Below are 14,457 nucleotides of genomic sequence, written 5' to 3' on the forward strand. Positions count from 1 at the left end.
CCCTAATTGCGCGCCTGCCCCCGGGGACTTCCCCGGCCTCCGCGACACCCGGGAGGAGACGGCTTTGCGACCCGCCAGAGGGCGGACCCGTCCAGACCTGGGGCAACTTGACGCGCCGGAGGAAGGCAGTTCGCGCCCGAGTCCACGAAAGCTGAGCGCCAGTTCACCCGAGGAGCTCCGGAGGCAGGACCGACGCGGGCCCCGCCGGGGTGGGCGGGAGGGAAAAGGGAGCCCCCAACTTCCAGAGAGCCGTCTCCACCTTCTGCCTCAGCCTTCGGGAAGCTCGCCCGCTCGCTCCGGCCCGCGCCGCCCAGCTTCCCGGTGTTCCCACGGCCTGCGCCTCCCCGCCCCGGGCCCTCCCCCCCCCGCCGCTGGCAGGTTCAATCCCCAGAGCCGGCCCCACGCCGGCATCCTCCTCCCACTTCGCGCCGGGTCTCCGCCACTAAAACCCGGGGCTACGCAGTGGGACTGTCTTCTCAGCTCCAGCCAGGGGCAGGCTCTGCGCGCCCTTGCAACGACCCAAGGTGTTGAGTCTCCAGGGAGAAGCGATACGGACAGTCCCGGGGCCAGACAGCGTCATGGAGCCCCAGGGGGCGCTAAGTTTGGAGAAACAGGGACCTGCGCTCTTTGGAGAGCCCCCGCCAGCCGAGGGGCTGCCCACTCCGGGGGGCGACGGCGGCGGCGCGTCGGAAGCCCCGAGCCCCGACGCTGACCCCTTGTCCGCGGAGGAAGAGGCCGCCTCCCAGGGGCCGGAGGAGCTGCTGGAATGCCGCCGCCGCCTCCCGCGTTCCTTTTCCCTGCCCGCGGACCCGATCTTGCAGGCGGCCAAGCTGCTGCGCCAGCGCCAGCAGCTTGGCCTGGGGCTCGGCCCGGAGGGCGGCGAGGGGGCCGAGGGCTTGCCGCACGGTCCCGGCAGCTGCTGCGCCAAGTGCAAGAAGCGAGTGCAGTTCGCGGACGCGCTGGGGCTAAGCCTGGCCAGCGTGAAGCACTTCAGCGAGGCGGAGGAGCCGCAGGTGCCGCCCGCCGTGCTCTCCCGCCTGCGCAGCTTCCCCATGCGCGCCCAAGACCTGGAGCAGCTCCCCGGCCTGCTGGCCGCGGCGGCCGCAACCGCGGCCCTCTCTGCGCCGCCTCCCCGGCTTCGGCCTCTTTTCGAGCTTCCCGGGCCCAGCGCCGCCGCCGAGAGACTGCGGCGGCAGCGCGTGTGCTTGGAGCGCGTGCAGTGCTCGGAGCCCTCGGGAGCGGAGGTGACGGGCTCCGGCCGGGTGCTGGGCTGCCCCGGGCCGAGAACCGTGGCGGTGCGCTACACCTTCACCGAGTGGCGCTCCTTCCTAGACGTGCCGGCCGAGCTGCAGCCCGAGCCGCCGGCGGAGCCACAGCCACCTGAGGCGCCGTCGGGGGGGGCCCGGGGACGCCGAGGAGGAGCCAGGCGCCGAGCGTTTCCACTTCTCGCTGTGCCTGCCCCCCGGCCTGCAGCCCCAGGAGGGGGAAGACGCGGACGAACCGGGCGCCGCGGTCCACTTCGCTGTGTGCTACCGCTGTGCCCAGGGCGAGTACTGGGACAATAACTCGGGGGCCAACTACACGCTGCGCTATGTGCGCCCTTCCGACGCGCTCTGAGCCCAAGGCCGGGCTCCAGGCCGCGCGCCTCCCCAGAGCACCAGGGTGACCTGCGGGGGCGATTTGCTGAGCCCCGTACCTCGGGGAAGGAAAGGAGGGAGCCGTTCACGGCAAACTTTTCACCAGGACGGATCCGGCGAGTGAGCCTTGTGAGCACCGTAACTCCTCGCCCGTTGTCTCCTCGCTTAGGCCTTCCTCCGCTGCTTCTGGGATTCTCGCTCTGCGTCAGAATGGGAAGAAATTCTCAAGACTCTGAGCCATAGCTTCCTCCAAGAAAAAGTCTCCTGACCCTTGCGCCTAATTGTAAGACCTTGGGATTTGTTTAAAACTATAGACAAAAGTGTTTTCGCCGTTGCTGCTTGTTGGAGATGCCTGAGTCTCAGGGAAAGGACAGGCATCCTGCCACATCATGCCAGGAGAATGCACTGGACCCTGGGCGTGAAGGGGAGCCTTCGCACAGGGGCCTGTTTCTCCGAGAAAACCGGGTGGGGCCTGGGCTGGGCCGTCCTTTTCTCTTAACTGGGATCTGGGAGATGTTTGCACAGACTGGACATTACTTACTTGGGCCTATGTGTACGCATGTCCTTTAAAAAAGTAAAGGCAACTTGCACACTCTTTTACGCTGTACTTTATATTTCAGCTCCTGGGGAGTTTGGGAGGTCTTGACAGGTGATCTTCCTCAAATAGTTAACAGTATTTTCAAGTTTCTTTCCTCCAATCCTTGCTCTCTGATGTGGAAAGGCCCAGATTTCCTATTCTGGGCAAAAATGTTCTTTGAAATGTTTTGTAGGAGGGTTCTGTCCCCTGCCAAAATGAGGTGGTTGGTCAATTGATACATTAGAGTAATCCTGTCGACCTGTGTAAGCTGCAGTCACCAGCCCTCAACCCCCTTGTATAGGCGGAGCACATAATAGCTGCTAGACTTCTCTGGGCCTTTAGCAGCCAGAGAAGCTGGACTTTCCAGTGGTTGGGTGATTGGAGGGTGTGTGTGTGTGCGTGTGTGTGTGTGTGTGTGTGTGTGTGGAATGGACAGGTGTCTTTCTGTCTTTAGTCAGAGCCACAATGGGTAGTGATGACCTGATAGGAGATGAAGCATGCCCAGCAGGTACATGTTGTCAGAACCAGATGGGTGCTGTGCACACTGGCCTTCGTCACTCAGCTGCTGATGCTGTGGATGCCAAGATAAAGTGGCTATGTATGAGCAGGGCAGGTAAGTATCCTGGCTGGGGACCTGATTTTTAACCACACCTTGGTTACCCCTTGGGAATTTGTCTTTCTTTCGTTTTCATTATTTTCCAGCACATGATGAGTACAGTCAGTTCATTTTGTAATGGTAATCTTTAAGAAGGATGGTTTCTACCATTGCTGTATAGGAACCAGGGTAGGCATACCACAGCCCATGGGCCTAATTCAGTCTGAAGCCTGTTCTCGTAGGGCCTGAGAGCTGAGAATGCTTTTACATTTGTAAACAATTGGAAAAACTCAAAAGAAGAATACTGTTTTGTGACACATGAGCATTATATGAAATTTACATTCAGTTTCCATAAATGAGGTTTTACTGGAACACAGCCATGCACATTCATTTACATATAATCTGTGACTGCTTTCCTGCTAAGTAAAGTTGAGTAGATACAACAAAGGCTATATGGCAAAAGATAAAATATTTACTAAGTGGTCTTTTATCTGGGTCTAGAAAAGTAGTATTTTTTAACAGTAGATGCTGAGAGTTACACTTAATAAAGTAGCTAAACTTTCAGTAAGGCTTGCCACTTGAAATGAACCTCTTGTGGGTAGAGGTAAAACTGTTCACATTATTTTCAGTAATCTTGGTTACAATAAACACTAAGACACCAAATGTACAATTATTACTGTGCAAGGGGGAGAATCTACTTGTCCTCTTTCATCTAAGAAATAATAATAAATCAGTACGACTGAAATATAGCATCTATCTGAACTGACATCAAGTTACAGAAACTGCCAGATACTTCCATGCCTCAAAATGAGATGTCTTAAGCCATGGAAATATTTAATTTAACCTCTGCTTTGGAGACATTCCTTTTGACTATAGCAGTGGTTGCCAAAGGTAATTGATCATGGGGAAAGTTTCAAATAATTATTAGCGGAAAGCCATCCGAAGTTCATTATAATTTATGCTTGGAGTAAAGCAGACTAAAAAATAGTCATGTCTATGAAACAATGAATACTTAATTCACATACACTTATAAAAAGTTTTATAACCATAGAAATAAGCAATTTTAACAATTGCATTTTTACAATTTTTTGCAATTTTAACAATTGCATCATTTTTCTGTTACTAAATACAAAAATTATCAAGCTTTTTCATGCAACGCCCCATACTGAGTTCTGTATGCCACTTCTTTTTAAAAAATGCATTATTACATAAGAACACTTAGATAAATATATTTTGTATTTTTCTTATGTGTTTATGAATACATTTTAGTTGAAACATATTGCTAGTGTTTATGGCCTATAGCACAGTTTGAAATGCCAATTCATATGATAATTATGCATTATTTTTGGGTTGTTTGGGATTATTTAAAATTAAACAAGGATGAAATTAGGAGCCCAATAACATGATCAAAATAGAGATCCCCTTGTCTGGTATTCTTCAAAAGGGTAACCCTTCAAATATGGAATAAAGTAAGAAATGGATTTTAAAGAGGTATGAAGAGCAAATTTTTTATTTAAAAAAATTATTGACTTTCAAAAGTATATTTTGGAATTCAAGCAATGAATCTTAAAAGTACTTATTTCATAATATAATGAAAGTCAAACCTGGCTTTCAGGTGAGGAAATCTAGCTTTGCTGTCTCACAAATCCTGGAGAATAGTTTTTCTAAGGTTCAGAGTTTTGTAAAAGATTTGGAACAGCCCAGTCTTTCTGTACATGGTTATGGCCCGTCATACATTAAGTATTAAGCAGTCTTCTAAATGTCAATTTTATAAAGTGCCAACTTTTCATTATAGACTGATAACAAACATTTTGTAAAGAAACATAAGGAAGTTAAATAGGTTTTGTTTTTGAAGAGGTCGTTTCAAAAGAAGGGGCGATACTGGCCAGACCAAGGAAGTGTTTGAGAGTATATTTCCAGAGTGGAATGAAAACTCACATGCTCATCCCCCAAAGCAAAATTCCAACAATTCACTTGTGGGGTTTTTTTCAGGAATATTTACCTTGAGTAAGGGAGTGAGGGGGGAGGCTGTCATTCTAGTTGAAATGCTGAAATGTAATAGCTGAAGTATCTATTAGCTCTAATGATCAAAACTCAGTTCTGCTCAGCTCACTTAATGATGCTGAATTTTACCAGAGAGATTCCAGCATCTTCTTTATGGGCAAGTGGGTCCATGGATCACTGGGTCAGGAAATGTTGAATGAAGTGTGTGTCTTATCTGAGGTCTCAGAAGCAGTGGCTGGAAAATGTAGCAGTCTGTATGGAACAGAGTTTCCCCTTACAATCCCCAGGTTTATGAAGCAGGGTGATCAGGACGTTCCAAGACTTCCCTCAGGGAGACAAGGATCCTGCTTCAGTGAAGTGGATTAGGATCCTGGAAACCCAGCAAGCTCTGGGGGATGCTGACATGCCTCTCTTCATAGGCAGCAGGGCCACAGCTCCAGCAGCCTTCCTATAGCACGTGGGGGTGGAGCAGTTGTCATCCACCAACCTTAGCTGCAGGGCCAGGGGAACTTTGTCCGGTTGGGTGCTCAGTGGGCTTTCCACCTGACCATGCCCTCACCTGCTGTGCCTTTCCTCCCTGACCCGGGCTGAGGGCTTCCCTGGTGATGCTGTGGTTCGTGAGTCTGCTCACTCGCAGCAAAGCTGAGCCTTCTGCTCATTTCATTTTTGGAGTTGTAGTGTTGGACTATACATTGTTTCGCGAGTTCCCCATCTTGCTGCTATCTAGCACAGCAGGTGCGCATATTTGAGTATGCCAAGTTTTTTCATTTCCTGACTCAGTCGTGTTTCTTAAGAGCGTGTGGCTTGGAGCCACTTGGAGTATTGTGATTTGTGTCGCATGTGCTTTGTCAGGACTGCAAAGAACAGCCTTCGAGAGGAAATGGGATGCTTTCCTTTTTTGTGGCATCATGGAACTGAATCAAATGTGTATTTTTGATTTAGGCAGTGGAGCACAGGTTTGTGGGTTAAAGACAGCACTGTGACGTGTGGCAACTTAATAAGCAAATCCTGACAAACAGGGAGCTGTTTGCAGTCCAGCCTTTGTGCAGCCAATTCCCACAATGCCGGGGCAAGGATAGTCTTCCAGAGATCGGGAATGTGCTCGTGGTAGCCACACAAGGGCAAAGGGCTTGGACCAGGGTGGATCCTGACAGCCTGGGCTCAACCTGGTGACCCCTGCTTTCCTTCTCCAGAGCAGTCCTGGCCCATCCTGCAGATCAGCAGGTGAGTGCCGGAGGCCCGCTGGGAGGGGCTGACCCAGCTCTCTCTTCCCGACTCCGTAATAGACACATTCCACTAGGTGACCTGCTGTGTTTTCATGTTCCTCTCTGGACTCCCTGTAGAGGATTGGGGAGACTACCGGAAAGCAGCCCTAAATGGTCCTTTAATCCTCCAAGAGCTGGTTGTTGGAGTGTTAAATATTTTAACTTTAGACTCATTAGGATTTAAACTTTTTTGAATCTTTTGGGTAGGCTTTGTATTTGCGTTTTGTGGAGTCTAGTTCTTTGACCTTGGCCGCCTCTGAGGGGACAAATATTGGCAAGGAGAGAACAGAGTCACATTTCAGCTGAATATCGATTGTTGAGTTGGCGAAGATCAAGGGTTTACGTTTAAGATGCGCTGGTGAGATTTGCCAGTGAGTCTAATAGAAGAGTAAAAAGTCTATTTAAGTCATGAGTTCAGAACCAGTTCAACCGGGAAATGTACGTATCTACAAACATCTCTGGCAAAGCAAAGATATTTTAGACTAACTTACATTTAGACCAGTTTAATTTCTCCATGATTGTATTTACTCATCATCCCGTTCTTATAGTTGGCAGCATTCAGGTCCTTTGAAACTTGTTACCTGAGGTCATTTCCCAAGGAGAGTCAACAGCATCCTAATGCATCCTGAAATGGGAAATTCTGTCTGAAAATCTGAATTGAATGAAGATGGAAAACAGGTAGATTTTTGTGAACTAAGCCTGAAATATTTAATCTCCAAGTTGAAAAATTCATGAGCACATCGCGCAGATGGCTTTTCTGCAAATAGCTATGCACGTGTTATGTTGAGGAAGCATCCACTCCAGCAGATGAGAAATTGATGGTCACGGGAAACGAATAGCCTTTAGTGGGGACACCTCGCAGTGCTCTCTAGAGGACGTATTGCTACATCTCCTCCCTCGAAGTCTTTGGGTAAAACACCCTTGCTTTTAGGAGGCTGTTCTGGGGTAGTGAAAGAGGTTACAATTTCTTGGAGAGGATAAGGGGTTGTTTGTTTGTTTGTTTTTTTTCTAATTTTACATTATTTAAAAAGAAAGGTGAGTTTGTGTTCAGAACTCCTTTAAATAGTCCATTTGCATACTCCTGTCTGGTTAAGGGGCCTCTGGTTAAGGAGCAATTGTGTTTTTATGTCCAGATTTCAGGCATGTTGCTTGTGATGTTACATTTTGCAGTCAGAAAACCCCAAAGCCATTGTGTAACCCATTTCACAAATAAGTGCAGACACCAAGATTAGTGAGGTCTATTGTTTTAGGATCATAAATCTATACATTGAATTGAGTTTTGAAGGTCCCTGCGATATCTATAAAATGGATAATTGTGGAAATAAATGGCAAACAAGTGTTTAACAATGAAATACATAACATGTTCTTTTGCAAATAACAGAAAGTAACTTAGTAAACCCTTCATTCCCCATTTCCCCAAATCTGAACTAGAGGTCGCTTCTGTCTTTAGATCCTGCATTATTTTGGACTTTGCTATTCACCATAAAGTCATTGAAAATGAATGCTCTGAAAGGTTAGTTGTTCCGGCGGAGGAAACAACACCTTCAAAATGGGTTGTAAAGGGAGCGCCGGGTGGCTCATCGGGTTGAGCGTCCAGCTTCAGCTCAGGTCACGATCTGGAGGTTAGTGAGTTCAAGCCCTGCATCAGGCTCGCAGCTGTCAGCATGGAGTCTTCTGTCCCCCTCTCACTGCCCCTCCCCCACTTGCAAGCGCATGGTATCTCGAAAATAAATAAACATTAAAAAAATGGGTTGTAAAGGCATTGAGTTCTGAGGCTAAGGGGTAAGGGCTGCCCCTGTGCTACCTATCACTGAGTAAAGCTGTGAGAAGGTGGAAGGGGGATGAAACTCCTGTTTTGGGCCTCAGGCCTGGGCCGAGGCTTGTCTGGTCCCATCCCCCACAGGCTCTAGCCTGAGCAGAAGTGTGCTGATGGCAGCTGGGAGGTGGAAGGCGTAGCTTTTTGAGCCTTTGCTGTTGATTCTGCTACCTGCTACATCCAGTTGGTTCACTATCCAGATAAACATGTTATATAGCCAAGGGTTTCCAGAATGATTCAGCAACACTCTCTGTAGGCATAAGCATAAGAAGCAATGGCAGGTTCTGACACCCAAGTCATTTTTCCAGAGTCTAAAATGCAACATAGCTTCACTAGGTGTGTGTCTGGAATCCCTGAGCTTTCTAGGGATACTACCTGTGGAGGGCTCTGACTTGCCCAAGGAAGTAGGGGCCTAAGTCCTCAGTGAGGATTCATTGAAAAACCCTGATAATAAATAGTCTTGTACCAACATCGACTTCCTGGTTTTGACCAGGTACTATAGTTATGGATGATATTATCGTCAGGGGAAGGTGTGTGAAAGACACACAAGAATTCTCTCTGCTATTCCTGCAATTTCTTGCGAGTTTTAAACCATTTCCAAATAAAAATTCATAATAATAATAATAATAATAATAATAAAAATAAAATTAAATTAAGAAAAAATACCTTCCATTGAGAAATGTATAAAGCGTTGTCTGGTGCTGTGCTGGTGAAATACACTTAGCTGCCAGGATTAGAGGCGTGACATGGGGAAGACACTTGGGCTCCACGTGAGCCAGGCCTGCTGTTGACCCCAGCTCAGCCCTGGCTATCTGTGTGCTTTCAAACAGGACCCTTAACCTGAGTGTGAGTTTTCACACTTGCACAATGGGGGCAGTCATTCCCGCCTAATTAGATTGTTATGAGCACAAAGGGAAATTACTTATAAAGTACCAAGCAGACAGTTGGTTCTAAATATCTTTCTGTTTTCCTTCTGGTCTCTGCAAGGTGGTTTCTACTGATTTCGTTCTGAGAATAAATGTTGTCTATCTTCCTCTGAGTGTAGGAAGAATAAATGAAACTTCCAACTTGGGGGACAAATTATGGTGGCCGCCAATGTGCTAACCAAACTGTTCTTGTTACATGGGCAGAAAACATGCCATTTGTTTCCTCTTGTTCACATAATGGGTGGTATATTGTGTATACATGTTGTTATAACATAATATATACATGTACACACATTCATCTGACTTCTATCTTCTGAATTCCTTGCAATAGTTTCTTCAAAGATTGTCCGCCCTATCTTAAGAAGCTACTCTTGAGGGGCTTCCTGTTTGCTGACTACTGTGTGATATTGTTGAAAACCCATTCTTTGGGACATGTTTTGATTTTGTGACTGCCCTCTTCTGATTCATCCCCTTTCCCTCCCGGCTGCACCTTGTCAGTTCCTACTGGGAGGGATTTTCCTTGTCTGCCACATAGTCCTCCAGGTATCCACTTTTAACTCTTTGTTCTCTTTTAAAGGTGTTGCAGATTCCAAGTGGAAGACTCTGTCTAATTCTTTTTTTCTTTTTTAAAGTGGATTCCACGCCCAATGTGGGGCTGAAACTCACAACCCTGAGATTGCATGCTGTAGGGCGCCTGGGTGGCTTAGTTGGTTAAGCTTCTGACTTAAGCTCAGGTCACGATCTCATGGTTTGTGAATTTAAGCCCCGCATCAGGCTCTGTGCTGACAGTTTGGAGCCTGCTTGGGATTCTCGCTGTCTCCCCTGTTCTCTCTCTCAAAATAAATAACTAAATAAATAAATAAATAAATAACTTTAAAAAAATCTATAAAAAAGAGTCACATGCTCTGCCCACTGAGCCAGCCAGGTGCCCCATGTCTAATTCTTTTTATACCCTCTGTGGTGGACCCTTCCCTCAGTCAGCTCATCAGAAATCTATTCATTCTTGCAGCACGGGTCAATGGAGCTCTTCCCAGGTGGGGGCACAGTCATGGCATTGGGATACGTGGGGATGAAGACATACAGGGGACGCGACTTTCAGGGAGCTTGGATTCGGGACACTTGGGCCATTATGTGGACTGGCACATCTGTGCACTTACACTCCCATCGACCTTTCTTTTACAAACCCCAGCCAGCTCCACACACATGAGAAAATGTTTTTCTCAAAAAATCTGGCCCTCAGAATCCCCAGTGTTGGTAGTGTGAGAATCTCTGGTAGTGGGGTGGCTGGTAGACCTTGTGTCTCTGCCTCTGTTCCCCTTAGGCCAGCCTTCCTCATGGCAGAGCGTGGGGGGCTTTGGAGAAAGGCTGTTGTCTCCCACAGCAGAGAGCTGCTTCTCAGCCCCTTTTCATTCCCCCTGTTCTCACACTCATATATGTCTAGACATCCCAGAAATGGGAGTGTCACATTGTAAACCTGTTTGGCAGCATCTGCTAGAGCTGAACACATACATACCTCCCCGGCTAGAAATTCCACAGAGGTACTAAAGTGTATACACGTGGGCACCAAGAGCATGTACAAGAGTTTATAGCCGCATTGCTTGTAGCAGTAACACCTAGAAACTATACATATTGAAGTCCTGGCCGGCACACAGAGATCTTCACGTCCTGTCTGAAGCAGGGTGAGCAGAACACATGAGAGAGTCACAGATGTACACAACCCATCCCACATCTCCCCGACACATGCATCCATCGAAAGCAGCTGTGGGCGGAAGTTGTCAGTGGTGTCCTAACTTGTCAGTTATGTCTCTTCTTGCTGAAGATAACAGCTGATTTTGATTGGGTTAGATACCCATGGGATGGGATGCCACTTGCCAGGATTATTTCACTCAATCCTGACAACTATCAGTGGGGGGGGCTGAGGTGGGGAAACACCATTTCTCCACTCCTGGCCACTGAGAGGGTTTTCTCCCTCACCGGTGGGCTCTTGCCCTGCTCCTCCCTGCTGCCCACAGGGACTTGCTGGGTAGGCTGCAGCCATTGGTTCACATTTTGAGCTCCTGTCCCAGCTTCTGAGGGTGAGTCTCCTCTCACACCAGGGGAGGCCACAACCTGGGTGGTGCCACAACTCAGTAGACTCACACTTCCCTGGCGTGAAGGGTCTCCTTGGGAGTATGGACTGATTTTGACTCACACACTTAGCGGTGTTGTTCACTGTAGCCTGCACCAACGATAAAGTCATTCTGTTTCCACCAACCTTCATTTTTCGTATTTCGTAAGTGTACAAAACTTGGGCTGGGAAGACAGGTGCCCACCAGGCCCCCTTAGTGACTCCAACATGACTCTGTGAGAGACATATTGCTCCCATTTTATAGCTAAAGAAACTGAGTCTCAGAGAGGTTGAGCAATGTGCCAGTGAGTAAGAGCCTGAGCTTGGATTTGAATCCAGGACGGTGTGGCCGAGATCCGTTGCTCTTACCCATATATGGTTTCAATAAATACAGAGAAGAAAACATGTCTGGAGTTCATCCATAGGAAAGAAAGGAGTTTTTTCTTGGGTTCCTTCCTTACTATGGTTGCAGTGTAAGACATTTAGACCTCTTAATATTGGGACAAGAGGTCAACATCCCTCTTCTTCCTACTTCTTCTGGGGGACTGTAATGGGGACTAGGTCTCCTTTTCATTGGGGACGTTATCTGTTGAAAAATGTAAACTTCGTGTAGTCCTCAACATGGCCCCATATGTCAGTAGAACACAGTGTTAGTCAAGGTTCCAAACTGCAGGTTACAGAAACTAACTCAAGCCAGCTTGAGCAAACAGGGGAGTTGGTTTGATGGATACGGGGCTACCATGTGGAATCCAAAGTCAGCCAGGCCTCTGCGGGGTCTGGAGCTACCAGACTCAGGAGGGACTCTCTCTGCTTCAGCTCTGCTCCTTCCTGTTCCATTCATCTTTCCTGCAGACTAGATATCCCATCTTCTGTCTGCATGGCAGATGGAAGGTGTGCCTCCCAAGCCTGTTCCTCGTGAGCTCCAGCAAATAGCCCAGAAAGAAATAGAACTCTCACTCCTGGTGGGGTAAGATTATGATGCAAAATGGTTGTCAAGAGCTCCTGACTCCTGTTGGGGTCTCAGGAGATGGGAAGATAGCCTGAAGTGTCTCTACTGCGAATAAAACACCCAGCAATGTGAACTGTGGACATACAGCAGCGCAGTGAGGTATATGTATATGGACGTGTGTTTGCCTTCAGGGAGATGTATCGTTGCCCTGTATTTTATTTCAGTGAGAGGCAATCCTGCCTTACCAGTTTTTTAGGAGCAAGCATTCAAGTTATCTCTGCATCACTCCCGTTCTTTATTTTATATATCCAGTCTCTCACCAAATCTGTCATTTGCAAATACCTTCTGGATTCGTTCTTGCCTCTACATCCAATCCACACCACTGCCAACCCCAGCCCGGCTTTACAAATGCTTGCATCTAAGTTACTGCAACAATTTCCTGGCTGTCTCCCCTCAGGGGCATCCTCTGTGTCACTGTCACTATGAAGTTAATCTGCTGTTTACCACCATTCTCCTGCTTAAGGGCCTCCTTTCCCAACAAATAAAACTCAGACTCCTTAGCCTAGAATTTACAGTTCAGGCAGAAATAATCTCTCCCTCTTTTTGTATCTTACCTCCCTCCTCGCTTGTAGCCCTACTTTACCTGGACCCTCTCAGGTAACTTATCATCTTAGACTTTGTAAAGCTATTTACCTGTCTTGAGTACAGTGCTAAATTTGCTGTCATTAAGGATAGTAAAGGGAAGAATCCACATCTGGTTCATTTCTGCATCTCCTAATGTGTCTGATACAGTTTCTAAATGAATGATAAAGCACCTTACAGTTATTGCTTGCTTATTCTAGATCAAATACAGTAGAAGAATTTTATGTGCAGGATGCATTTACAATCCTTACAGTAACCCTACCCTGTAAGGTAGGTAGGCAGTTAGACCCATTTCATAGACAGGGAATCAAGTTTAGGGAAGCTACTTACCTGGGATCTCACTGCCAGGAAGAGGCAGAGCTGGAAGAGGGAAGAATGAGGAGCTTTCTGGTTGGTCTACAGGTTGGGGCAACCTTGTGGGCCTGCCTTTCTCATTCCTAAGCCCATAAGGAACCAGGATTCGCTCCCTTATCCAGTGTGGACTCAGTGTGCCTGCCTCGTGCAGTGCTCCCGTGAGAATGCCTCACCTCTTCCCTGTCCTGACACTGCATTCCCACTCTGAGGCTTATTCAAGCCCTGGGACCCTGGAGTTCCCTCTGGTCCATGCTGTTCTCTTGCTCTCATAGCCAGTCTCAGCATTCCGTCATTTTCTAGTTGTTCTACATGTGTTTAGTGGGGGTCCTCAAACAATTCTCAGGGGCAGGAACCCCTGGCTCATGTTGGCCCACAACCTGCCTCTACCCCAAAGCGCTCATTCTTGCTTGAGTATATTCAGAGTTTTGGTTTTTAACCACATGCCTGTTGGGAAAACATGCAAAGCAAAAGTTATTGCTGGGTAAACAAGAGAAGGATGGCCTCTTTCTTTTTCAGCTGTGTCCAATTTTCCTTTAGCAATCTCAAAAGCCAGAAGCCAGGGAGAAAAGGTATGTATGTATGTATGTATGTATGTATTAAAGTAGGCTCTGAGCCAGCTGGGCATCCTCAAGAAAGTTTTCATTTCAGAAAAAAACTGGAAACCCACTTGTTTGGTCAGACACTGGACTGGAGGCCGGGTTGGATTCTGAGGGGCCAGGACTGCCTCCAGGACTTCTCCGTGCCTTTGCAGAGAGCCCAACTGGCTTCACTGCCCAGTTTAACCCCAAATTCACATTCTCATGGGCCACAGGCTGGGCTAAAAACTATGGCCCACCAAATAGCACCAAACCTCCATCCACCTTGGAGGACTAGTCCTGAAGATATCCTGCTAATTATTTCAAAAGTGAACATTCAGAGGGTCTCTAGGATGGTTTATTTCCTTCCTTTAAATTTAACTGGAATTGCAAGCTTTTACAGCTAAAAATGTTGTTAGGGGTCCTGGGATCTGACTATCCCACATTGCCCAGAAGGAGCCAAGGCCCAAGTTGAGGGGACTTAGGCAACATTGCAAAGTCAGTTAGCGGCCCAGTTGGAGGCACAGCCCTTTGTACAGGTGGCATCCTTGGCGCTCAGACTGTCTGGCCCCCGTGGCTGGTTTGTTTCCACCATCCTCATTCCTCCTATCGCTCAGTATTCCTGTCTTCCAATGCTTTTTTGTTTGTTTATTTTTGTGAAAGAGAGAAAGTGCATACTGGGGAGAGGTAGAGAGAGAGGGGCGGGGGCAGAGAATCTGAAGCAGGCTCTGTGCTGACCATAGAGAGCTTGATGAGGGGCTCGAACTCACGAACCATGAGATCATGACCTGAGCTGAAGTCAGATGCTTAACTGACTGAGCCATCCAGGTGCCCGTCTTCCAATTTTTTTTTAAAGAATTGTTTTATTTTTTTACAATCTGAGTTACTGATATATCATTTCCCCCCTTTGAACAAGCTTCTATTTACAGAGTCCCACAAAGATGTGCTTTTATTAAAAAAAAATTTTTTTAATTGAAAAACATTTTTAAAAGGGTCATCTGGGTGGCTCA

At 47.6% G+C, this 14,457-nt stretch overlaps 1 protein-coding gene across 1 annotated transcript; it reads left to right on the plus strand.

Moving 5' to 3' along the window:
- The first annotated feature begins 391 nt into the window (after window positions 1–391).
- Window positions 392–2,229, plus strand: LOC125918541 (protein phosphatase 1 regulatory subunit 3G-like). Its single transcript, XM_049624526.1, is given in 2 exon segments — window positions 392–1,396; window positions 1,398–2,229. Coding segments are annotated over 2 exon segments (1,038 nt in total). The 5' UTR covers window positions 392–578; the 3' UTR covers window positions 1,618–2,229.
- Window positions 2,230–14,457: the final 12,228 nt, after the last annotated feature.

Source organism: Panthera uncia, unplaced genomic scaffold (genome assembly GCF_023721935.1).
Source record: "Panthera uncia isolate 11264 unplaced genomic scaffold, Puncia_PCG_1.0 HiC_scaffold_964, whole genome shotgun sequence".
In the NCBI taxonomy this organism is placed as follows: domain Eukaryota; kingdom Metazoa; phylum Chordata; class Mammalia; order Carnivora; family Felidae; genus Panthera; species Panthera uncia.